The sequence below is a fragment of the Anser cygnoides genome, chromosome 24 (assembly GCF_040182565.1).
Source record: "Anser cygnoides isolate HZ-2024a breed goose chromosome 24, Taihu_goose_T2T_genome, whole genome shotgun sequence".
Taxonomy (NCBI): domain Eukaryota; kingdom Metazoa; phylum Chordata; class Aves; order Anseriformes; family Anatidae; genus Anser; species Anser cygnoides.
The window spans coordinates 6744247-6769186 of NC_089896.1; the positions used below are offsets into that span (position 1 = coordinate 6744247).

General features: G+C 67.6%; 1 protein-coding gene across 4 annotated transcripts; it reads left to right on the plus strand.

Moving 5' to 3' along the window:
• Window positions 1-1002: 1002 nt before the first annotated feature.
• Window positions 1003-24932, plus strand: NHSL3 (NHS like 3). 4 transcript variants are annotated; one of them, XM_048049576.2, is made up of 7 exons: window positions 1003-1332; window positions 18457-18612; window positions 18858-18913; window positions 20139-20256; window positions 20689-20805; window positions 20901-23834; window positions 24098-24932. In XM_048049576.2, the coding sequence occupies exons 1-7, from the start codon at window positions 1095-1097 to the stop codon at window positions 24118-24120; spliced, it is 3642 nt and encodes a 1213-aa protein (XP_047905533.2). In that variant the 5' UTR covers window positions 1003-1094; the 3' UTR covers window positions 24121-24932. The 4 variants fall into 4 exon arrangements, with proteins under 4 accessions (XP_047905533.2, XP_047905534.2, XP_066838568.1 ...); XM_048049577.2 differs by lacking the exon at window positions 1003-1332 and adding an exon at window positions 8066-8473; XM_066982467.1 differs by lacking the exon at window positions 1003-1332 and adding an exon at window positions 9802-10809.
• The last annotated feature ends 8 nt before the right edge of the window (window positions 24933-24940 follow it).

Genomic DNA, 24940 nt, shown 5'->3' on the forward strand with positions numbered 1-24940 from the left:
GACGCTGCCCCAGGAGCACAACTGATCCTCGCTCTCCTCTTTGGACAATGCCCTGTAACTGCGTGCAAAAATATTTTTAAAACTGGTTCTGCTGAATCTGAGGAGGGGAGAGAGGAGAAAGAAGTGATCTTTTGGGGGAGGGCCCCACATCCCCGTGCTCCAGCGTTGTTAATGCTGAACGGCAGCAGGACACCGGGATTTGTGAGACTGCAAGAGCCGTGGTACCCAGCCCCAGAGCCCACCACTGCACCGGCCGGGGGCGTGCAGGGAAGCCCACGGGAGGGCCAGGCTTCTTGTTTTGTAAATTCTTCTAGTCATTTCCAGACATTGGCAAACTCCCCCGGGCACGCAGCCAGGCCGAGCGCGAGCCTCCGGGAAGGATGCATTTTAAATGCAACATCGCAGCCTCTCCCATTAGGAAGCGCATCCTCACGGGGAACCCGAACCCGGAGCGTGCAGAAACCTTTCCCGAGGGGCTGCTGCCACCGATATGGGGTGCGTGGCGGCTCCGGCGTGCCCCGCCACCCCCTTTTAGCCCACCACGGTGGTTGCGTTCCGCGTGCGAGCGGAGAAATCGCTTGTCATAGATCCACCGGTGCTCCTGGGGAGAGCGTGCCAGCTCCCTGCCGTGCGGGGAGATAACTAACCCCCGAGCCCCTTATAAACTTGTTTTTTGGGTGTGTGTGGGGGGTCTCCCATCATTTGGGGCAGCGTTGTGTGGGGTCCGCCGGGGGATGGTGGTGAGGTGGGGACACACGCGCACGACCCCCGGTGTGCGCCCCCCTCATGAGAGGGGCCGGGGGCTCCGCCTCGGCCCGGCCTCCGCCCGTTCGGGGCCCGAAGCGGAGCCCCCGGCCTCGGCCCCGATCGCCCCGCAGGTGGCTCCGGGCCTCGGGTCCCCCACCTGCGGGGCGGGCGGAGCCGGGGGCGGGCCGGAGGCAGGGCCGGGCCGGGCCTCCCGCAGGCCGGCGAGGCCGCAAGCTCCACCCAGGCCCCGCAGAAACTTTCCGTCGGCGCCTCCCGCTCGGCGGGAGCTCGGAGCCGGAGCCGGGGCCGAGCCGGAGCCGGAGGAGCCTGGGCTGGGCCCGGCCCCTATGGGCAGCGGGCGGCGCTGGGCCCTGCCCGCCGCGGCCATGTCCGCCCCGGCTGCACCTGCGGTGGGCGGCGAAGCCGAGCCCGGGGGCCCCGCGGCGGCGGCCCCCCGGCAGAAGAAGGGCGGCAAGGCGGGCTCGCTGCGAAGGGCCTTCAGCTGGCTGCGGGGCAGGAAGGGGAGGCGCAGGGGTGCGAGCCCCCCGCCTGGGAGCCCCCAGCAGCAGCAGCAGCGTGGGGCAGGTGAGGGGCGCGGGGGGAGCTTGGGGGTGGCGGTGCAGGAAGAGGAGGAGGAGGAGGTCAAGGTGATGGCCAAGGAGGGGTCAAGGTGACAGCGGAGGTGGCCCCAAAGGGGGTCGGGGTGCTGGCCCCAAAGGGGGTCGGGGTGCTGGCCCCGGTGGCCGTGGAGGTGGCTGAGGACTGGGAGCAGCAATGGTTTTGCGAGAGGTTGGGGTGGTGGCTGCAGAGGGTTCAAGGTCCGGGCTGTGGAGGTGGCCCTGGAGGGGTCGGGGAGGCGGCCGAGGAAGGGTCGGGGTGGTGGCTGTGGTGGCCGAGGAGGTGGGCAAGGAGGGGTTGAGGCGGTGGTGGTGGAAGGGGGCGAGAACGGGGTGCGGCAGTGGGTTAGGAGGGGTCAGGGTGGTGGCTGAAGGGGTGGTCGGGGTGGTGGCTGAGGAAGGGTCAGGGTGACGGCTGTGGTCTCTGGAAGTGACCACGGAAGTGGCCGAGGAGGGGTTGAGGTGGTGGCCGAGGTGGTGGCCCTGGAGAGGTCAGGGCGGTGGCTGAGGAGGGCCGTGGAGGTGGCCGTGGAGGTGACCTAGGAGCGGGTACAGCAGTGGCTGAGGAGGGGTCGAGGTGGTGGCCGAGGAGGTGACCGAGAAGGGCCAGCGCTGGTGGCCACGGAGGAGGCCAAAGAGGGGCCACAGTGGCGGCCAAGAATGGTTATGAAACCGGCCGCGGTGACGGCTGAAGGGAGGTGGCTGTGGTGGCGGTGGCCACGGGGGCTGCAGCAGCGGTGGCCACGGCAGCAGGCTGGATCCGGCAGGCCCCAGTGCGGTCTTGCCCCTGCCCCGAGGCTGTTGCCGGTTCACTGGGTAGGTTCGCTCTCCGCTGAGTCAGAAGGTCACTGGGGCTGAGGGAAACCTGGAGGGACGCCAGCCACCTCCTTCTCCTCCTCCTCGGCCAGGTGTTTGCCGTGCTCCAGGTGTGGCCCTTCCTGTCCTAGATATGGCCCCCACCCGGCTGTTTGCGGGTGCTCTCCTCCGTAACCCGGCTGTGTCCCTGCCTCCTGGCCGTGCTGGTGAACCTGCCACGGGTGCCCTCTCTGGGACACCCCAGGGCGATGTTACGGGGAGCCGTGGGCTCAGCCCGGCATCCCATGGCTGTTTGGCAGAGCAGTGCGTGGTGGCGTGCTGGCCGTGCTTGTCTGCTCAGCGCCGTTGCCCTCCGGTAGCAGGCAGCCTGGCGTGGCAGCAGCCCCAGGAGGCATCACCGCCGGGATGTGCGTGGCCTCTTCCCCGAGCTGCGAGGGATCCCGGCTTTGTCACGCCACTGCCCTCCCTGCAGGGCACGTCAGGCGGCGGTGTCACCTCCTGGGCCTCGCTCGGCCAAGGGAGCGGCCGCCTCTGCGGCACCCGAATGCAGCCGGGATGCTGTCGCCTGGAACTTTCTTCCTCGATTTGCCCTGGGGAGTTGATTCCTGGGCGTTCAGGACCGCGTGCGGGCATGTTTACCGCTTTGAGAAGCGCAGTGATCTTTGATAAGAAAGGAGGGGCTGTGGAAAGGCAGAAGGGCCTCTGACAGAGGCTCTGCACAGGAGGTCGGTGTGATGCCGCCGGTGCGCCTGGCGGGACCTTCCTCCTGGCACGCCGAGCACGGACACCGCTGCTGTGGGCCTGGCGCTGAAACCTGAGCAGAAAAAATGAGCTGTGCCAAAGCATGTGATATTCCTCTTTGCAGCGCGGAAACGCCCGCGCCAGCTCTGTCATCCTTTTTTTTTTTTTTTTTTTTCCCTTAAGTTTTAATGTTCGCTAGCTAATCCTCCAAACGTGAACCCCAGGAGAAGTTTCCGTCTGTTGGGGACCTCTCGGAGGCAGCCTGCAGCCCCCTCGTCGTGCTGTCCCTGCGAGCATGGAGCTGCGTGCCGCCAGGGCCCTGTCACCGCTGTGTTGGCTGTGCGTTAGGTGTCCGGGGAGGGTTTTTTGTGTGCACGGGAGCCTCAGGACCCCGCTGGCAGCTGCCTGCCGCGTCCCTGCCATGTTTCCAGCGGAGCCGCTCGGAGGTGTGGAGCGGGGAAGCTGCGCCGACGTGCCGTGATTGCAGCGTGCGCCTGATTGAATCACCCCGGCTGGCTCCAGCAGGCAGCGGCTCCGCAGCCCCACCCTGGTTAACCACCTCCGCCCCGGCTGCGTGTCCCCAGGATAAAACCGGGGAAGTGGTGGGCACCGGGGGGCCGAACACCCGGCAAGACGAGGAGATGGGGCTGCCTGGAGGGTTTGCTGCCCGCTGACCTTGGATCAGTCCCGTTCCCCTGTTTTCCATCCTTAAAACGGGGTGATAATGCTCCCCGAGCGGCCGAGGGCTCCTCTCGCGATGGCCCACGTCATGCGGAGGGAGATGAAGGAGCGACGGCCCCGCCGTGCCGCGTGGTTTGCGGGGGCCGGTGTGGATGTGGAGCCGGGCAGCGCTGGCCGCTGTGCAAAGCTCTGACCTGCCTGGAGGCTGCAGGCGCTGCCCGGCCTGGGAAGTTTTCCAAATATCGAGCTGGGAGCTGTGGGATGGGGAAGAGGAGAGCTTAAGCAAGTCATTGTAGGCTCTGGTTGCAGGCGCGCTGCTCGTCTTTCTCCCTGCGCCTGTGCGGTGCTGAGGGGCGGCTTGGGTCAGGTCGGCAAGCTCTGCGGCTCTCCGTCACCCTCCGTTCACGCGGGCCGAAGTTGTGGTTGTGGTGGGTGCTGGGGCACGGGGCTGGCTGGGAGGGCAAAGCCGTGCTGGGGAGCTGCACGTCAGGGCTGGTTCCTCTGCCTGGTGGCAGCCCGGCTGTCAGCTGGGTCTGAAGTGCTCAGCACCGAAATCACGGGAACAGGACAATGAGCGTTTCCGCTTGGGTCAAGCTGGTGGTCCATCTCACCGGACATCCCATCTCTGGCTGCTCAGACCGCTGAGCTGGGGAGAGCACGGATGTCGTAAGCCGTGAGGGCAACCTTCGGGCCGCCCCTTCCCCAGGGAACTCCGGTGGGCAGGATCGACAGATCAGCAGGTGTGCGAGGTGGAGGAGCGCCCTGGGGAACAGCATCGTCGCGTCCCAGCCGCTCGTCGTGCTGGGAACGCCGGAGACCGCTGCGAGCAGGGTGAGCCACGGCACAGCTCCACGCTCAGGCTGTTCGGCCCGCCTGCAGCCTGCTTCTTCAGCGCTTCCGTGATTCCCGATCCCACGGTGTGAAAGCACCTCACAATTCGTAGGGTATTTATTTCCCCAGAAACCTCTGGAGGCCGAGGGGTGGTGTTAACTTGTTGAGAAGGGAGCAGAGGCGCAGGGAGATGGGGGCGACCTGCCCAGGGCGATACAAACGGGCTAACGTGAGGCAAGAAACCGGGGTCCTCAGCTCGCCTGTGCCGCCTGCTCTGGTTTGCCACGTGTGGCTGCTTTTCCCTGCTGCCTGTGAGAGGATTTTCCGTCGGGAGCAAGAAAGCTGAAAGCTTTTTCTTTTCCTCTGCGAGCGATGCTTGCAAACCCACACAGATTACGCCAGCCTTTTAACCCTCGGCAGCGCTGCGCAGCGAGCGTGCCCTGCGCAGACCGCGCTTCGGCGGGCGGCGTGAGCGTGGCGCTGAGCGGCAGCGCATGTCAGTGGGCTTCGTCCAGTTCTTGGCTACTGCTCTCTCTGGGTTTCACAACATCGGTCATAACTCCCCAGTGAAGTACAGGAATTGATGTTCCAGAAGTATTAAATTAGGGTTGGCTCTTCGTATTTGATACCAGCGCAGCCCAGCAGCAACAGGCTTCCAGACAGTTGGGGTCACCGTGATGTTAAAAATAAAGCTTTAAACGCGCCCAGCTGCCTCCCAGCACGAGCGAGCGCTCGTTGAAGGCCCCGTGATTGCTGCCATGTGCCCGTGGCGAGGCAGCGGCACCCCCAGGACCTGCTGCGGGGCTCCGTGGGGCGACGGAGGCAGCGTGGGGCCGGGGGCTGCCCCGGGGCGGCAGTTCTGCGTGCTGCTCTGAGATGTGAAATCTCTCCCCCATCGCTCGATTTCCTCTATCTCTGCTGCCATATGGCAGCGCCATCGCGGCTGGGTGTAAACACAGGGTTTGTATTTTAGTCCCGAGCTTCGCAACTTGTCTGAGGTGAAGGAGGCCGCGGGGAGGTGCAGGCATTCCTGCTCGTGGCCCCCACGTCTCCTGCTGCCTGGGGCTGTTCCCACGCGCGCGGTCACGAATTTGTTAATCTGCAGCAGGCAGAGAGTGACACTTCAGAAAATCTGAACAACAGGAATCCACCGGCTGGCCTGGGCTGGAAACTGCGAGCTGCTCTGCTGAACAAAGAGAGGTGTGTCCTCAACCACAGCTATTCCACCTGGAGACAACTGGAAGAATTACTCTTGCAAATAACGTTCCATAAGCTCCGATAAAACTATTTCGCCGGAGTCATGTTTCCTTTTAGAAGGAAGGTTTTATTTCATAAGACAATATCATCATTGACTTTGTCTCCAGCGCCGGTGGGAACATAAGCCATCGGAAGGTGAAGAGCTGGGCAAAGATGAAGCAAAAACTCATTCACCTGCCAAAAGGAGCCGGAGCTCGGGCTGGTCCCCGCGTCCCCTGCAGTGAAAGCACGAAGGCCTCAAGCAGAGCCGGGAGCCGAACCCCCTCCACTCCTGTGGGCGTTTTTCGGAGCTGCCGTCCGCAGCGTAGCACAAGGCCACACACTGCTGATGGCCCAGGCTCCGGCCTGAGCAGGAAATAATTCGAAACCCTCCTGGTTATGTATTTCTGTTAATGATTGGGGATCTCAAGTGGGTTTCTTGTGTTACCTTTGCCTCGCTGCGCTTTACTTCCCCATTAAGGGAACAAGGGCTGAATTCCTTTCTCATTCAGGCAGCTCGGCTCCCGCTCTGCGTTTGCTCGGTGAAGGGGTCAGTGGAGGCACTGATCCTTCCTGGTGCTGGCGCAGGGGGGTCCCAGCCCCTCCGCACTTGGGCTGCCAGCCGGGCAGGGGGGAGCGCGTGACTTGGTGGGGATCAGAAGTGCTCGAAGCAGTCATGCGGCGATGACAAGATCTGTATCTCACTGCCAGCTTCCCTGCCTGACCCGCCTCCTTCCTTGCTGTCGGCGGAGTCTGTTTGATGGATAAAGTCAGGGGCCTCCGTCCTGGAGTCCATGTGCCTCCTGCCCCCGGTCCCCGTCCCCTCCGGCTGCTCCACAGTCGGGTTTCGTAGCCAGGCGAGCGCGTCCCTCTGGGCAGGGAAGGCCGTGCTGGGGGAGCCGTGGGTGCGCAGTGTGCTGCCCTGCTTCCCCAGCAGGTTTCTGGGCGCAATGATTTAAGTGTGTGGCTGGAAGGAAGGCTGAGGGCAGCTGGCTGCTGGGGCAGAGTCTGTGAGGCTCGGGTGCCGGGGGGGGCACGGTGCTGGAGCAGAGGGAGAAGTCTTGCTGAATCTGGGGCAGCATCGCGGCTCCAGCCTCTCCGCTGCTTGCAGGGAGAGGAACGAAAACGTTTCACTGGAAGAACTCCTGGTGAGCCTTAGAGGAACCCCTGCGTCATGGTGGTGAGGGGAGCATGCCGCGCAGGGGGCCGGCGTGTCTGCTTGGGGGGCGAACCTTGTGCCCACAACATCCTGGTTTGGTCCCAGCCGCGGCGAGATGGAAAGTTCGTGGCCTGGGCGGCGCAGAGCAGCAGCGGGAAGCCGGCCCCGGCTGCTGGGAAGGGTTTCGCACCGAATCCCCCCATTCCCATCACCTCTCCCACGGCAGAGCGGGCAGGGGCCATGCCAGGGCAGCAGCTGCGGGGGCTGGCGGTGGGGCTGGGCCCCGTCTGCAGGGTGCGAGGGTCCCTGCCCCGCTCAGCCTGCCCCCAGCAAAACCCGCCGGTGGGAAAGGGGGGCAGCGTTAATCCCAGCGCAGAGAGCGGGACTGGAGCCCAGCTATTAATTTATTGCAGATCACCTCGGGAGGTCAGGAAGGAGCTGCTGGTTGCCTTTTTTTTTTTTTCCCCTTCATCTCCCCTTAGTCCTGTGCCTTTACCACAAAACCGTCCTTCCTATTTATCTGATCCTCTGCTGAATCACCAAAGGAACATAAACATTCCCGGCAGGAATTGCCCACCGTCTGACCAGCTGACCCCTCCCTGCCCTCGCAGCGTTTAATTTTCTAATTAAGAATCGGCAGGGAAAGCTGCGCTCCGCGCTGCTCGCCTGGCCCCCGCGTTTCACAACGGCTGTCCCTGGGCTTGTCTGTGCAGAGCTCACGCCTGTTGCACCAGCGCCGCTTTGAGCTGCCCTTGCACAGACCTCTGCCGCTCCTGCTCGCAAAACCGCGCACGTCGGGAGCGGGGTCACGAGGCAGGAGAGAGGCCGTGAGGCTGGGATCACCCCGGGAGGGAGCGGGATCCAGGCACAGCACCGTGGTCCTGTGCTGCGGGGACGTCCTCAGGGTTCGCCCAGTCCCGACTTGCCCCGCGAGGCAGAAGCACGCAGGGGAGCTGCCGTGCAGCCGGGGGGCTCTCGCCCCAGCTTTGGGACGCAGCCGGACCCAGATCAAGTCCTTGGGCTCTGTGGTCCCACTCATCGCCTCCGGGGAAGGTCCAGGCGGGGGCATCCCGATGGGGTTTTGGGGTCCTGTGACCCCCACCCCCCACCCTGGGGGCTGTTCCGCCTCACAGCCGTGGTGCTTCGAGCTGCGCTCAGGGACAGGCAGCAATCGTCACAGCGCGGACTCGTGAGCGGGGACGGAGGCGGGTGCTGTGCTGATGGCGGAGGCAGCCGGCAGCGCTCTGACAGCACGGGGGGGGTCTTGGGGGGCTGGAGCCCCCTGCGCCTGCGGTCCCGGCCTCAGCACCCGCCGGGGAGCTGAGCTGGGAGGGTGCCACCGGAGCCGCTGGGCGCTCCCGGGAGGCCACTCCTCTCTCTGCCTGTGCCATTGGCTCCGGCAGAGCCGGCTGCGAGCGCCGGGCTCCCGCAGCCGCAGGGATGGGAGCGGGCGGCCGGGAGCTCTCCGCCACGGGACCCCCCCGGAGCCCCCTCGGCACCACCATGTAGCGCCGCGGCATCCTCCGCCCGGCAGCGGTGGAGGGCGAGACCGGCCTCATGGGCAACGCGCACCGCAAGAGGAGCCCCGCGGGCGTCAAGGCCGGCTCCTCCTGGCTCTGGGGCCGTGCCGGGAAGCAGAGGGCAGGTAGGAGCCTTGGGGGGGGGACCCGGGGGGGGCTGGTTCTGGGCCCCTCGCAGGGCCGTGCTGGGGAAGTTTGTTGTTTCCGCTTGCTCTCGTGCCAGGTTTGGCGTGCCGGGGGGTCTGGGGCAGGAGCTGAGCCCGGTGTCGGGGCAGGTTGCTGGTGGCTTCGCGTTCCCCGAAGGGAGCTGATGCCCCCAGGGACCAGCAGCCGAGCTGGGGGTTGGTTAGGATCAGGCCCTCTGACTTCAGGAGCTGGGGAAGAAGCTCCTGACGTGCACAGGGGCTGCTGCGAACTCCGGCAGCGGCCAGCCCGCGGCTTTCCTGCACTGCCAGGACAGGGATCGCCCGCTGGGTTGGTTACCGACTGGTTTTTCTCAGCGACTGGAGCAGGGACCCGGGGCTGCCGGCGTCGCATTCCCCCTCGGCCCTGAGCTGCCTCCTCTCCCTTTCCCTGCCTCGGTTTTCCCGGCTGTGCCCGGGCGGTGCTGGAGTTGAGGAGCTCTTGCAGGAGCCCCGTGCATCCCTCCTGCCCACGCAGCGCTGCCTCAGCCGCTCGGGAGGGGGAGAGGGCGGGGGGCCGGGCAGGGGCCGAGCTCGGCTCTCACAATGCAGCCGGGGGCACCGCTTCCACCGCTTTTTTTATGCTCCAGCTCCACGCATGCAGTTCAAAAGCCCAGAGGAGGCAGGGAGAGAGCCAGCTCTTTTCTCTGGGGAAGGGGAAAGGGGAGGGGAGGGTCCTTATGCGGGCTGGGTGTTTTATAGGGTTACCAGCCCCTTGCAGTGCCCCCTCCCCAGTTCATCCGCTGGACGGTGTGAGCAGCAAAAGGTCTCTTGCAGTACCGTTGTCCTCATCTGGAAGCTGCTGCCCTGCCCTGCTGGTGTTACACTGTCCCCCTGTCCCCTGCGTGAGATGGGGGGCACTCGCAAAGCCCCGGGGTTCGGTGCAGGTGGGGTTGGTGGGTCCGGGGTGGCGTTAACCGGGCGGTTTGGCTGCTTGGCTCCTACATTCCCAGCACCAGCCGGGTCCTGCCCCGCTCAGAGCCAGCACGGGGGCTCTGCCACCAGCCCTGCAGGGATGTGCTGTCCCTGCCGTCCCTCCTGCCCTTGGCTCCCCTGTTTCTGTCTCTCTTTACGGGCCGCAGGGTGCCCAGGTGCAGCTGTGCCAGCTGTCCCCGAGGCAAACGCTCCGCAGCCTGGATTTGGATCCCCAGCCAGGCTTGGGGAGTGACAAAGCCGAGTGAAATTCCCCAGGTGAGGCTTGAAGGTGACCCGCAGAGCCAGAAGGCTGTGCCCTCGTGGGGCTTTGCGGGTCCGGTCCGTCCCTCGGGCACGGGGGGGTTGGGGTTTGCAGAGCGGGCGTTTCTGGGAACGTTCACCGCACCGCTCTGAGTCCTCAGCCCTGTAACCGAGGGGTGCAGGGAGTGTGTCTCATCTGTAACAAAGCCTTCATTTATCCACACTGTCAATTACCTGTTAAAGTCAAATGGGTATTAAGCAGAGCAAACAAGTCCCAAGGAGGCAGCTGGGAAATCCCTTTCCCAAAGACTTCAACGGAGAAGCAAAGCGAGCACCTCCTGCCCCGCGGGCTCTCGCCGTGCGCCTCTCCTGGCTGTGGTCTCCTCTCCACCGAAAGGTTCCTCTTGCTGCGGTCGGCAGCTGGGAAGGGCCAAGCGGGGCCATGCAGCCCGTGCTCGGAGCTGGGCTCCTGCCCTGTGCTGGCCCCACACCTCCCCGTGAGGATGCCCTGGGGCTTATGGCTCTGAGCAGCCCCCAGCACAGCCCTCTGCTGTCTCCTGGTCCCATCCCATGTTCTTTCCCAGACCGGGGGCTTTTTTCTCTCTGGAAGTTTTTCTCCAGCTCGTGTTGCTGCCCAGAGCTTCTTCAGGAGGAAGCTCTCTGCCAGCCTGGCTCGTTTGCCAGCGCCATGGCTTGCTCCAAGACTTGTGGCATCCGGAGGTGTCCTCGCAGGATGGGGCACTGGGCGTTCCCTGGGGAGCGCAGGTGGGCAGCAGCGCACCGGGGGCAGCTCGCCCCACCGGGGGCAGCTCGCCCCGCGACGGGCACAGCCCTGCCGGGTGAGGAGGGCTGAAGGGCACCGGGTGGAAGGCGCTGGGAAAACGTGGGGCGAGTTCTGTTTGTTCTCTGCCACGGCTCCATGGCAACGGCGCGGCGGCCACAAAGCGAAGGAATTTGCATTGTGTCGCTTCAGTGTTTTGGAGGGCGCAGCGGGATCACCGGCTGGGGGCAGGGTGCGGGGACCCGGCTCCCTCGGGATGGGGCCGGCCGAGCTGCCCGAGCTCCCTGCTCCTCCTGCCCTTACGGGGTTCCCGGATTTGCAGGTCTGAGGCCAATTGCACATCGCTGGTGAACAGACCAGCAGCACCCTGCAGGTCCCCTCTCCATCCCCCGGCTGCCCGGCCCCATTGCTGCCTCCCCCTTTCCCTGGGGCGCGGAGGGCGCCTGGGGCTGGGCACCGCTCCCTGCTGGGGCTCAGGTCCGCAGCAGTTTTGCTTGGCCCGACGTGTGCTTTTGGAGAATATTTACAAGTGCTCCCTCCCTGGACCCGCTGGCCGTGTCTGCGTAACCTCCCTGCTCCTTCCGTTCTTGGGCTCTTTGTTTTTCCTCCCCTCCTTGTTGCTCTTCCCTCCCCCAGGGTTTTGTTTCTTCCACCCGCTGCTGCTCTGGACCCGGTGCTGACGAGGCCGTGCGGCGGTGGCAGCGCCTGCGGTGCCCAGGGCCGGCTGCAGGGGCAGGTCAGGCCCAGACAGGCACTGGCAGCACAACCCCGGCTGCGAGGCGGCGTGGCTGCCCGCTGCCGTTTGATCTTGAAGGGCAGGAGCCATGGGACGGGGCCAGCGCAGCGAGAGGGCGAGCGGGGAGGGCGGCCGCGGGTGGCTGCCCGTGACCTGGTCCCTGCTGCCGGTGTCACGGCGCACCTTGTCCTCAGCCCGGCCTCCCAGACCCCGTTCAGCAGGGCTGGATCCCAAAAGCCGTCTCCTTTTCCCTGACCCCGTGCCGGAGCAGGGCCCGTCTGTCTCTGGGGCGCATCCCCGGCCTCTCCTCCCCTCCCCATCTGCCACGGAGCTGCCTGGGGAAGGTCCCTGGCAGTCCTTGAGCACCATGGAGACACAGCCTCTTATCTCCTCCTTATCAGGACAGCCCCGCCGGGCCCTGCTGAGTCAGGGTGCAGGAACGTGGCGCTGGGCCAGGCTGCACCCAGGGGGAGCGAGGTGGTGAGCGGCGTCAGCTGGGGCTGGAGCTGCCGGGGAGCCCCGGCGCTGGGCTCGCGGCCTCGGCCTGGCCACAGCCCCGCTGCTGGGAGCAGAGCGGCCCCGGGAGCCCTCGGGCTGGCAGCCTGGCCGTGGCCATGGTGCCGTGGGGGGTCCTGGCCCGGCCTCTGTGCACCCACCAGAACTGATGAGAGCCAGGACGAGAGCGTGGGTGGGCAGGAGGGGGCGAGGGGCGAACCGTGGGGCGCTCAGGCCGTGGGTGCCTGCCCTTTGCCGTGGTGCTGCTGGTGGAGCCTGCCGGCAGCCCCGGCTCTCTCCGGGAGCAGTTCGGGGCGTCCTTCTGCTCTGCAGCGCTGTTTGAGGCCGAGCCAGGCCGGGCCAGCTCCACAAACAGCAGGGGTGCAGATAAGGGCCGGGGCCCGCCCCGGCAGGCACCACGCCGGGGCTGATGCGGGCGTTGATGCGTTGATCCGGGGTTGATGCGTGCCGAGCCGTGCCTGCTTGGCAGGCGCTCCACCACCGAGAGGCAGGGCGGGGGACCTGCTCTCTTGCTGCGTGGCCTTTTTTTTATTTATTTATTTATTTATTTTCCCTTTCCCCCATCATTTCAGGGTCAGCCCCAGCCCCGTCTGGCAGCTCCCCGCTGGCCCCGTTTCGCCGCGTCCTTCCCCAGGTGGAGAAGCGCCTGCCCCGCCGTGCTGCCTCCTGCCAGCCCTGCCTGGCGTGCGGGCGGGCGGGAGGGGGGGGGATGAGGCTGCGGGGCAGGGGATGCGTGCATGGAAAAACCTGCAAGGTCTTGTCTCTAATCCATTTCCTGGACCTGCTCCTGCGTGGAGCGCAGTGCCTGCTGTGACAGGCATGCCTGACATTTACAGAGTACCTGCGGGACCTGCAAGCACAGCAGGCGTGATGGCACGCGCCGCGGGGATGCAGCCAGCTCCGGGGCAGAGCGCGGCAGCGTCGAACGGCGTGCGCGGCGCCGTGGGATTGGGCACGGGGTTTGGGGTAGAGGAAAGGTGAAGCAGGACTAATAAAGCTGCGGACTTCGGCACAGCTCGGGGCGGATCGCTGGAGAGGGAGCGGGTGAACCATGGCTGGTCCCCAGCCGGGGGGGGTCCTGCGTGGCTCTGGAGGCTGCGTGGGGCTCAGCCCCGTCCCTCGCCTCGCCGGCTGCGGCCGCGCTCTGCAGCTGGGCCGTTCCCTCCCGGATCCGGCTCGCGGCCGGCCGGGAAGGCTGTTCTTATTTACCTTCAAACCTGTTCGGTGGCTTCCCAGGAGGGGCCGAGCGGGGTGGGGACGGGGCGGGAGGCCCCGCTCGCTGGGCTGGAACAGCCGAGCCGGGCTGGGAGCGGGCACGGGGCTGCCCATTGCCCTCGGCAGCTCCAGGCTGCCCACGGCATCGCCCCGGGGAGCGCTGCGGGGCTGGGGAAGCGCGTGGAGACAGCGCGAGCTGGGGGCTGGAGCGGCCCGGGAGAGAGCCGAGCTCTCTCCTCTGTTTGTTGCGTGACCCGGAGCGGAGACTCGGTGCTTGTGTGTCTCAACTTGTCCCGGTTTCTCTCTGCACGGGGATGTTTGGCCCCGCAGGCACGCGTCGGAGGCTGCTCGCTGTGCGCCCGGCCCTCGCCAAGGGGCTGCAATAACGCCCGGCTGGGAGCTGCGGATGTCGCCCCTCACGAGGCCGAGCGCGCTGGGTCACCGCGTGGCCGTCCCCAGCCGTGTGCTCAAGAGGGGCTGGGGTCGGGGCTGAGCCGGCTCCGCGCAGCCCCACGGAGCAGCACGGTGCCCTCCTGCCCTGCAGGCACCCACGGGCCCACAGCCCTCCTCCAGCCGGGGATTCGCCCCCGTCCCCAGCGCCGGCTGCCCTGGCCGTGGCCCGTTGACTTGTACAAGTCCCGGGGAACTTGTGGTAGCTTTCCGTGCTGTAATCGAGAGGAAGAAAAAGACCCGAGTTTGTTTTCCTATTTGAAATTAATTTTATTTCTGCCTCTGCGTGGGATCGTCTTTGAGATCGGAGCCAGCAGCGGAGCCTGGTTCGTGTTTATTTGCTTTGCGGAGATGTTTTCCTGGCTGAAACATCAGCCCCGAAGTGAGGACTGGGGCTGGCTGCAACCCCTGGGAGATAGCGGGCTGCGTGACAGCCGGGGGCTCCGAAGCCACGATAAATATTATTGCACTCTCATCCTGCCTTGAGAAAGCCCAGTCCTGTGGTGTGTCCCGGGGCGCAGATCCTGTGCGGATCCTCGCTGCAACAACGAGGCTGGTCTGTGTTTCTGCAGCCCCCTCGGTGCAGGGGGTCCCCGAACGTGGTCCCCGAGCCTGGTCCCCGAGCCGTGCTCACACCTGGGCATCGCTGGTCGGTGACTGTGGGGTGCGAAGGGGTCTGAGAGTGCTGTGAGAGCATGAGCCTCGTGCGGTGCTGCTGGGGTGCGCGAGCCCCCCGGCGCCGTGCCGCAGGGGAAGGCAGCCTTTCCTTTCCTCCCCTTCCTCCTATGGGACCTCGCAGCCCCCTTCCCCCCGGCTCGCCAGCTCCCCCCTCTCCTCCTCCCCATTTTTCTCCGGTGAGTCAGTGGTGGCGGAGGGCGGGCAGGGCTGCGCCTCCCGCTCCCCGCTCCTGCCGCGGGACCCGCCGCGCGGCGAAGGCAAGTCGGGGCAGTGCTGCGCAGGCGGGGATGGATGCGTGCAGCTGGGGCCAGCCCAACTGCTGCTCGGCGTGTGGGGGAACGGAGCCGCCGCTCGCCCCCGGAGGGTTTCTCCCTCTGGCTCGCCCCGGAGGGAAGAGCAGCGGCTGTTCTCAGCCAGCTCTGCAAGGGAGCTTGGCTGGCTCGTGCCCTGCAGCTGGGCCAGCACCATCTCCTGCTCGCAGTATCCCTGGTTTGGGTCTGCACAAACCCAGCCGTGTTCCTCTGGGGGTCTCAGCCTCGCACGGCTCTGCCCAGGCCCTCCCCAGCCCCTCGCTGCCGGCTGGAGTGGGCAGGGCTGCAGGCAGGTGCCTGGGCCAGCAGCTGCACCTCGCTCTGGGCGCTCCGCTCCCTCCAGGCCGTGCCTGGCGTCGGCAGTCCCTGGCCTGCGGTGTTGGCCACCAGCTCCCGTGCAAGGAAACCGTCCTTGAGACCGTCCTGCCCTTCCCGGGAAGGAACCAGAGTCCTCCTGCAGCAGGATCCGGCTGCCACGTGCGCACCAGGCACGTGTGCCGGGTCGGAGCGGCGGAGCCCGGAGGGGACGGGTCGATCCAGGGCGCGTCGCAAGGAATGCGCGAGGGACGGGACGCCGGCTGCGCACGGGCGTGTTGCTGCTGGCACGGGCTGCAGCTGCGGCGGGTTCCTCAGCCCACCGAGAGCTGCAGCCTCTGCTGCAGGACCGGGCCTCCCGGCCGCCTTCCTCCCTCCTGCTTCCCGTTTGTCAGGTCCCTTCGGCAGCGGGCTTCCCTGGGGCAGTGGGGAGCTCCGTGTGTTGGCAGCGCCGGGGCGAGGCTGCCCAGGCGAGGGGAGCTGGAGGCTGAGGAGGTAGCGAAGGTCGTGGGGAGGGGGGGAGAAGCAGAGGCCGTGCTTTGTATGCCGCTGTGGTTTGGGGTGCTCCTGCCTCAGCCCGGCTGCGGCGACCTGGCTGCGTCGTCCCTTGGGTAACCGCATCCTGCCCCCTGGATGGTGCCCAGCGACGCGGAGCTCCCTCCTGCCGCGCTCCAGGCCCTTCCATGGGCCTCCTGCAGGAGGAGGAGCGGGGACGGCTGCCAGCAGCGGCAGTGTCCCTGCCACCCCGGGCAGCAGCTCCGGTGAGCCGCCAGCAGGCCTCCGCCCCGCTCCGTGCTGCGCTGCCTCGGAGGGCCGGATCCTTCCCCACGGAGCAGCTCTCCCAGCGGCGTTCCTGCTGGCGCTCGCGATGTGCTGCCCGGAGAGGAGAGGGCAGCGCTCGGCGCAGCACGTGGCTGCCTGCTTTGTGCATCCTCAGCCCTTTAATTATGTCCCTTTTCCACTCGCGCTGTGAAAAGAGCCGGGAGCGCCCGCCTGCAGCCGCCGGCACCTTCTGGGTGAGCGCGTGGGCAGCCGGCCCCATCCTGCCTGTGCTGGAGGGAGGGTGCTGGGTTGTGCATAGCAGGAGCTGCGGGGCGCTGCTCGCGCTCGCTGTTACCGGCACGTAGGAGATGCAGGGCAGGAAATCCTCCAGTCCTCCCCAGCGCTGGAGCTGCCCCGCCGGGGAGGTGCCCCTTGCCCTTTTTGCCCTTGCGGGGTGCGTGCGGTGCCTCGGGCAACCCTGCTCTGCCTGCAGCCGAATCTGTGCCTGGCTGCAAACAACATTTGGGCAGCCCACGAGGAGCCGCGCCTGCGCCGGGACGTGCTCAGGACCCATCTGGCGATGCAGAGGAATCCCCGGAGCATCTGCTCCTCCTGGCGAGGCAGCCCGACGGCTGGGGGATGTGGAGGGGTCCTGCAGTGCTTCGGGGGCTCAGGGGAGGCCGGGCACTCGCTGCCCCCTGCCCCAGCTCCTGCCTGCGGCTCCATCCCAGCTGCTGGGCAGTAGCTGGAGCTACTGGTCAGACTGGTGCGAGGCCTGGTTCTCCCCCTGCGCCGCTGTGCTGGACGCCCCGTGCCTGGGGACAAACACCTCGCGGGGACCGGCCGCCCCTTGCCCCGTGATGCTCCCGTCCCCCGAGCAGGGCTGTGCCCGGACGCGGTGGGGGACCACTGGCACCGTCTGCCCGGCCGCAGGGAGGAAAAGCCTCCCAGTTCTTCCCAGCTGGCCACACTGGTGCCGAAGCCAGCATACTGGTTTGCAAGGCCGCTGCGCCCAGGGGACCAGGCGAGGACAGCCCCAGATGGGCGCAGAGGTTCAGGAGCCCCGCGGGGCTCTGCCCCCGAACCAGGCAGGATCCGACCCCTGCGGGCTGTGTGTGGCAGGGGGCGGGAGGGCCAGAGGAGGGGCCCTGCTCTCCTCCTCCGGCACCGAGGAGCGCGGAGGGAGCAGCTGGGGCTGTCCCCTCCTGCCGCCGCCGCGCAGCGCTCCCCGGCTCCATCCTCTCCCCACGCGCAGCCGCTCCGCCGGCCGGGCATCCTCCCGCTGGCTCCTGCGGCGCGGATGAGCACGGGGAGAGGGAGCTGAGGGGCCTCGGCGTCGGCCCCCCCCGGCACAACAGGCAGCGGCAGAGCCTCCGCTGGGGGCGGCGGAGCCCCCCTCCCGCGGGGAGCAGCCCCTTTCCCTGGCCACCATGGTGGTTTTCCTGGGCAGGAACCTCTCCTCGCTTCTGGCATTCTTCAAGAAGGGTGAGTGGAGGTGCGGAGGAGAGGAGAGGAGGGAGGGAGAAAAACCCCATGTCCTTACACAACCCTGCCTGCCCGCACCGCCTCGCAGGGGGCTGCTGCCAACCCGGCAGGGGCTGGGGGGGTCCCTGCGGTGGCTGCCGCCCCGGGGAGGGCAGGGAAGGTCACCCCGGGCCCGGGAAGTTAATGGAAAAAATCATTGTGCCCCTAAAATCATCGCGCCCCTAAAATCATCGTGCCCGTCCGGCCGGAAGGCGGCTCCGAGTGTGCGTGGGTGGGGGTCCGGCGAGGGGCTGCCGGAACTGGGGAGGGGAAGGGTTTAGGGGAAGGGCAGTGCGATGGGGGCTGTGGGTGCCTTGTGTCCCACGCAGGGACCTTGTGCGAGCACAGGGGGTCCCCAAACCAGCTGCCACGAGCGCTCCCTGCCTGGCTGAGCCCCTCGGTGCCCGCTTGCCGTGCCACGGGCGCTGGCGGAGGCCGAGCCCGGTCTCTCGTGGCACGGCGCGGCAGGGCGGGCCGGCTCCATTGTTCGGGGCCTGCTCTTTGTGTGCCGGAGCTGGAGCGTGGCCGGAGCTGGGAGTGAGCCGTGGTGGGGGCCAGGGGCTGGGTGTGACAGGGCAGCGGCCGTCCCAGCCGAGCAGCGGGTCCCCGCATCCCCGCGGCGCTGCTCTGCCGCCCTCCTGGTGTGTCTCCCTTCCCTTCTCTCAGCCTGAAGTTGTTTTTTTCCAGGCAGGAAGAGTCGGAGGCCGTGCTGGCGGTGGAGGGCAGACGGGAGCAGGCTGGGCTGTGCCCGTGTCCCCGTGTTACCCTGCCTGCGCGCTGCCAGGCGCAGCCCCCGGTGGGGACCCGGACCCCCGGGCAGGAGCCGTCCATGGGCACTGCCCGGTGCGGGGAGGGGGCTGCAAGATGTTGGGGCGTGCGGGGCCCTGTGCCGGCCGTGCCGTGGCACGTGGAGCCCATGGAGGCCGTGGCGGGGGCTACATCAGCCTCTGGGTCCCCTGGGGGCCGCGCCTCGGTTTCCCTCCTCTGTACCCGCCCTGGGCGTGGGGCTGAGTCCCTGCTCTCGGGGCGCTTTGCAAGGCTTTGAGATGATGCAAGCCTCCGGAAGGGAAAGATTTTCTGCCCTTGTTTAATCCCCCTCGCTGCCCCTTCTCTGCTGGGCTGCCTGCAGCCCCCGCCCGTCTCGCTGGCTCGGTTGCCCTCTAACGAAGGTGCTGGAGAGGAGGAAGGTGCTGGAGAGGGGGGCAGTGCCGAGCCCCAGCTCTGCGCTGGCTGGCGGGGAGGAAAGGCTGCGGCTCCCGCAGCTGAGACAGCCTGACTCCAGCGCATCGATCGGCCGGGCAGCGCAGGAGGGACGAGGCTGGTCCCGTGCGGTGCAGCCCTGAGCTCACGGGGCGGAGGGGGGGGCTCACGGGCCGCATCCTGCCTCGCCGCGGGTCCGGGGGCCGCTCGCCCGCAGGGGTCCGGCTGGGGAGCCCTCTGACCCCTCTCTCTGCCTTTGCAGGCGCTGCCAAGACTGAGAACGACAAGCGGCTGAGCGTGCAGTACAAGCCAGGCGAGGAATGCCCCGACAACGTCTTCTTCCCCAGCACGCGGCCCCCGCACCTGGAGGAGCTGCACAACCAGGCCCGCGAGGGGCTCAAGTCCCTGCAGCACCAAGGTAGGGGGGGGCCCGGCCCCCGGGGGCCCTGCCCTGCCACGGGAAGGTGCCCCCAGCGCCCCGGGCAGCTGGCTGGCCTGCCTGCGTGGGCGGTGCGACCGAGGGTGACCAGAGTCCAGCTCTGGGGGTGACGCTGGTGGCCGGTGCTGCCCTGGGCTCAGCGGCCGTTCTCTTGGCTGCCTGCTCCCTCCAGGCTCCCGCAGAGGGACTGACCCCCTTCCCCTTCCCTTTCCTTCCTCCCGCAGAGAAGCAGAAGCAGACCAAAAGTGCCTGGGACCACGGCGACACCAACAGCCTCCAGGTGAGCGGGGAGCCCCAGCCAGCCCTGCTGCGTGGCTGTGGGGGGTGAGGAGAGCAGGATGGGCCCCCTGTGCCCCCGCTGGTGGTCAGGACAGCTCTGGGGCCCAGAGGAGGCAGTGACCTGGCTGAGATGAGGGCTGTAGGACCATGTCAGGGGGGTGCACGGGGCAGTAACGGGCTGTGACCCCCTTGGTGTTACCTCTTTCCCCCCACGATGAATCTCTGACCCTGTTCTCACCGCTGGCACATCACGTCCCGCCTTGTGTGGCTCTGCCCAGAGCCCCCCACCATGCCCGTGTCCCTCTGTCCCCCCCCCGTCTCGCCCCAGCGGTGTCCCCCGTCAGCGCTGAGCGAGGGGGGGAGACGGGGCGGCGTGACAGGGACCGCTGGCCGCATCCAGCCCCGTGGCTGGGCCCCTCCCTGGCTGCTGACGGGCGAGAAACTCCCACTCACTTGGCTGAGCTCGGGTTTGCTGCTTCCCTGAGCTCTGACCCTGCTCCCAGCGCCTCACCCACGTGTATTTGCTTAAACCGCTGCCTCCCTTTGGCGCTCGGCCACCTTAACCCCTTGGAAGCGGGCAGCGAGGGGGAAAGCGAGGCCGTGAGTCCCCAGGTGTGCAGAGCTGAGTCCCCGGGCGGTGGTTTTCAGGGTTGTGTCTCGTCCTGCCCTCTGGCCGTGCCGGGAGGTGCTTTAGAGGGACGAGGCGGGCACAGAGCGCCGTGCCCATCACGAGGGGCACAGAGAGCCGTGCCCTGGCCGGGGCAGCACACGCCTGCTGCATCTCCCCTGGCACGGCCACCCCGCTGCCCAGCCCTGTCCCCTGGCCTGCCCCAGCCCCGCTCCTCTCCCAGCCCCCAGCCGCCCCCCAGCCCCGGGGCGCAGCAGGGCTGGGCGAAGCCCCGGGGTGGTTCTGGCTTGGTGGAAGCCCAGCAGTTCCCTCCGGTGCGGGGACAGGGCGGTGCCGGCTCCTCCACCCAGCTGGACCCCGGCTCGCCGGCTCTCCGGGGGCCGCGGGGCTGCGTGGGGTCCCCGGGGCTGCTCCCGGCCCCGCTCCTGGTGGGAGGACTCTGGCTGCCGGTGTGGCTGAGTCAGCCTTTGGCCCTCGGAGAAGCTTTTGTCTCGGCAGCGCTGGGCTGCGGAGTCAGTTCGCGGCGGAGAGGGGGCCTGGCGGGGCTGGGGCCGCTCCTTCCCTGCAGCCCGCCTGAGCCCGCTGTCTGCCCACACAGTCCTGCGCGTCCTTGGAGGATGACAGCGTGTCCTTCCGGAGCCGGGCGGCTTCCTGCCTCACCGACAGCACCTCCGAGGACGCCCTCTCCATCCGCTCCGAGATGATCCAGCGGAAAGGTGCCCAGCTCGGGGGGCTGCGGGGCTGGGGGCTGCGAGCCGAGGGGGTGCGAGGGGTCAGGGCGCCTGGGGAGCCTGGCAGGAAACCCGGGGGGCTTCTGGGCTCGGAGTTTGCACGGCCACAAGCCAGTGCAGGGATCTGGGGGCCCTTGGGGAGAAGAGAGCAGCTCCGGCTGAGTCAGAGGCTGCTGCAGGCATTGGGCTGGGACTGGGCGAGGGGGACAGACGGACGGACAGATGCTGTCTCCTCCCTGCTCGGACCGTGCGGCTGTTTGGCAGCTGCCGATGCCTCCCTGGGCTGTGCCGGGTGCCTGAGCTCAGCTTGTCCCAGGGCATCCCGAGCAGCGGTGGCGGGCACTGGGCTGGGGGTGCTGGGGAGACCTGGCCCGGGGCCCGCCTAGCGCCGGCTGGACCCGCTCACGCCTCTCGCAGGTTCCACCTTCCGTCCGCACGACTCCTTCGCCAAATCTTCGGAGAGGGCTGGCAGGAAGAGGAAGGAGAGGAGGACAACGGTGCTGGGCATCCCCCAGCACGTCCAGAAGGAGCTGGGTAAGCGTCGTGGGCAAGTCTAAGGCCCAGCCCCGTCCCTCAGCTGGGTGTGTTTGCCTTGGGATCACACCCGGTTCATTTCTCCCTGCTCCCAGGTCTCAGGAACAGCCGGGAGGCCAAGGGACACCCTGCCAACGGGCGCGGGGGCAGCCAGGCACCGCAGCCCTTGCTGAACGGCGGCCAGGTCTCCGGCGATGCCATCCGCATCCCCACCATCGACGGGAACCTGCCACCACTGGATGTCCCCGGCGGTGCCCGTGTCCGCCTGGGAGCCTTGGAGGAGGCAGACACAGCCCTGCAGAAGCACATCGACCGCGTTTACTACGACGATACGTTGCTGGGGAGGAAGACGTCGGCCAAGCTGTCGCCCATGGCGAGGCCGAAGTCACTGGCTGTGCCAGGCATGACCACCAGCGCCAGCCCCCAGGAGCTGCTGAGCCCCGTCATGTCCATCTCGCCCCAGGGCACCTACATGTCCAAGATCATCCCCAACGCCATCCTGCCGCCCATGGTGGACGTGGTGGCCCTGACGCGCAGCAGCGTGCGGACGCTGAGCCGCTGCAGCCTGGTGTCATCCAGCCCAGCCTCGGTGCGCTCCCTCACCCGCTTCTCGGAGCACAGCGCCCGCAGCCGCGAGCCCTCCTCCTCCAGCGACAACTGGAGCCACTCGCAGTCCACCGAGACCATCGTCTCCAACAGCTCCACCATCTCCTCGCAGGGCGGCTCCGACCGCCGGCAGGCCGAGGCAGGGCCGCGCAGCGAGGTGGACGCAGCGGGACGCTCCGACACCGATCAGGTCAGCGTCTACAGCTCCGCCAGCTTCGCCAGCACCTGCTCCAAGCCCGCCGTGGCCCCCGTGCACACAGCGCACGGGCTGCTCGCCGTGGGGCCCCGCAGTGTGAGCGGCAGCAGCGGCCGGGCGTCCCCCGCCTTCAGCACGAGCAGCCAGGCAGAGGGCTCGGACACGGGCAGCCTGGCGAGCGAGCGCTCCTCGGCACGCAGCGTCTCCCTCAGGAAGATGAAGAAGCCCCCGGCACCCCCTCGCAGGACCTATTCGCTGCACCAGAAGGTGGAGGAGGGGGAAGCCAAGGTGCTGGGGCTGCCCCCCAAGCCTGACCGGCGGCCCCAGCGGGAGAGCGGGGGGCCCTGGTCCCCCCGCTCCGAGCCCTTCAGCCCGACGGTCGAGGACGAGGTCTTCTCCCCGTCATCGCTGAGCGAGACCAGCAGCGTCCGCTCCGAGAGCCTGGCTGGCACCAGCTCCCCCGAGGCCTCGCGGGGCAGCCCCGGGCCGGGTGACCGCGGCGTGACGGTGGTGCTGAGAGAACCCCCGGCTCAGCCCAAATGGAGCTGCCTGGACGGCTCCGACCGCACCATGTCCCCCTCCAGCGGCTACTCCAGCCAGAGCGGGACCCCCACGCTGCCCACCAAGGGGCTGGGCCCCCCGGCTGCGTCCCCGGGCAGGGTCCAACCCCAGAAGCCGGACCGGGTCTGCTCCTTGCAGTCCCCGGCGCTGTCCGTCTCGTCCTCCCTCACCTCCATCTCTTCCTCGGCCTCGGACCCGGCTCCCTCAGAGACGCTGAACTGCACGCAGAGCCGCTCGGACAGGTTCGTCATCCCGCCGCACCCCAAGGTGCCCGCTCCTTTCTTCCTGCCACCCACAAAGCTCCAGCCACCCACAGCCCCCGCCGGCCCCCTCGCCCCCTCGCCAGACCCACCAGTGCCCAGCATCGCCAGCCAGGAGCCCTCAGCCAAGCCCAGCACCAAGTCTCCTCCGCCATCGCCACCACCTGCCTACCACCCGCCTCCACCGCCGGCTAAGAAGGCGGAGGCAAGCCCCGAGCCTGCCTGCGAGGCCCCTGCCGAGGCCACCTGGCCCCCGCCTCCCCCGCCGGCCCCCGAGGTGCACGACCTGTCCATGGCGGACTTCCCCCCTCCGGACGAAGCCTATTTCTCCAGCCTGCCCCTGCCAGATGCTGTGCCGGCTCCGGCAGCTGGGCAGAAGCAGGCACCAAACCCAGAGGCTGCGTCTTCCTCGTTCTCGGCTGCCATCTCCTCGCGCGTCCAGCACCAGGACCCGCCGGCCGGGGCAGCGCAGCCACCGTCCCCCGCCAAGCCTCCCCCTGAGGCCGTCGTGCCCCCGCCGCCGCCTCTCCCCCCACCCTCAGCTCCGGCTCTGCCGCCCCAAACCGGCCTTAAGAAGGCTGCAAACGGCTCCCGGGCGGATGCCAAGAAGGAGCCGGCGGCGCGGAGCAAGAGCGGCCCTGTGCCCAAGGAGGACGCCAGCCTGCCCATCGTCACGCCCTCGCTGCTGCAGATGGTGCGGCTGCGCTCCGTCAGCGTGGAGCCGCCCGCCGGGGCCGGGGCCGGGGCCGAGGAGCGGTCGGCGCCCCAAAAGCCCGTCCGCCGGGCCCTGTCCACGCGGCAGCCCCCTCCTGCCAAAGATGCGGTGCCTTCGAACCAGCTCCACGCCGCCGTGCACCTCAAGGCTGCCGCCTTGTCTGCCAGCGAGGCCGCGGCAGCCTCCGGGCCAGCCGAGAAACCCCCGGGCAGCAAAACGGCTCAGCCCGGCCCCGAGGGGCCGCCCGCGGACGGGCAGCTCTCCCCCAGGCACAAGTCACCGACCTCCACTGCCAGCTTCATCTTCGCCAAGAGCTCCAAGAAGCTGGTGATTGAGACGCCCTCGTCGCCCGAGGCGCAGGCCGACCTGAAGAGGAACTTGGTCGCTGAGCTGATGAATTTCTCGGGGCAGCGCTCGGCAGCCCCGGCCGCTGCCCAGCAGGGCCCAGGGAAATCACAAGCGCTCCGAAAGCCCAGCAAGGTGCCCCCGCCTGTCGCCAAGAAGCCTTCGCTTGGCCCAGGGCCGGCCCCGTCGCCTCTGAGCCCCAAGGCACCGGAGGCACTGGGCTCCCCCGTGCCGGACGGGAAGGCCAAGGCAGCCCCGGCGGAGGAGAGCAGGACTCAGAGCGAGCCGGCAGGGACGGCCGAGGGCAGGAGCGCTGCAGCCCCGGGCACGGAGCCGCCGGCACAGGGTAGGTGGGGGCGGGAGGGTCGGGGACTGCTTGGCCCCGCTCAGCCCCCGCCGTGGGCTGAGCCCTCTGCACGTGCTGGGGGCTCGGTAGCCAAAACCCCCGGGGATGGTGCTGGAGCCACCGGCTGGCCGGAGCTGGGCACAAGGGCTCACAGCAGCGCAGGGGCTGGGGGACACCGGGACAGCGCGGTCAAGGGCCAGGCTTGAGGGAAGCTGGGGTGTGGGACCCAGGTCTCTGACGGGCTTTTCCCTCTCGCCTTGCAGACAGACGAGGAGAGACAGCCTGAAGGACGGAGCTGCAGGACTTGTGCCCCCGCAGACAGGAATCCATATCTCTCAGGGACCTGGGCAGGTCAACAGACAAGCGTGGAACTGGCAACTAACTTAATACAGGAAGCAAACAGCCTTAGCCTCCATGGCCTTGATGATATTTATGCAAAAATGGTGTTGGTTTCACTTTCCTAAGTACTACAGCTTTATTTTGCAATTTTTGTTTTATACTGGAGTCGAGGCCCGTGTTCAGAGCCAGCACCTCCTCCCTGCCGGGCTGCTGCTTGGTTTGTGCGTGCGGAGCAGAGCAGCCGTGCAGAGAGGAGCGCGAGGGGCCAGAGCCACGCAGCCCTGCCCGCCGGCAAGGACGTGGGAGGAGGCGCAGCCCTCCTGGACGGGGCTCGGGGCTGGAGCCGCCCTGCGAGGAATCAAAGCACTTTGGACGAAGGAACTGGAAGGCTTCGGCCACGGCAGCCCCCAGGAGGATGCGGGCAGCAGCAGCAGGATGGGACGGAGGCGCTGGCTGGGAGGACACCGAGCCGCAGCCCTGGATGAAGGCGCAGGAGGGGGTTCTTGGCCAGCACCGCTCCCGTCCCGCAGCTCGCCCTGCGGCCGGGCACAGCCAGGTGGGAGCCCAGCTGCCCCCTGAGCTGGTGTTCAGGCCCCGGGGTAGAGCCTCCATTTCTGTTTCTGTAAACTTGGGTCACATTTTGATTTCTTTGATTGTAAAAAAAAACAAAAACAAAAACCCAAAACGACCAAAAAAAATCCTCTGCTGCCGCGTAGCTGCTCAGAGCTCTGTACCTGGCTGGTAAAGATGACGACTGAAGCTTGCTG

Bases quoted from the DNA above. Each gene is read 5' to 3' on its own strand.
- NHSL3 (XM_048049576.2), top strand. From the start codon at position 1,095: ATGGGCAGCGGGCGGCGCTGGGCCCTGCCCGCCGCGGCCATGTCCGCC. The intron at 1,333-18,456 runs GTGAGGGGCGCG...CTGCCTTTGCAG, and splicing joins GCAGCAGCAGCGTGGGGCAG to GCGCTGCCAAGACTGAGAAC. The intron at 20,257-20,688 runs GTGCCCAGCTCG...CGCCTCTCGCAG, and splicing joins CGAGATGATCCAGCGGAAAG to GTTCCACCTTCCGTCCGCAC.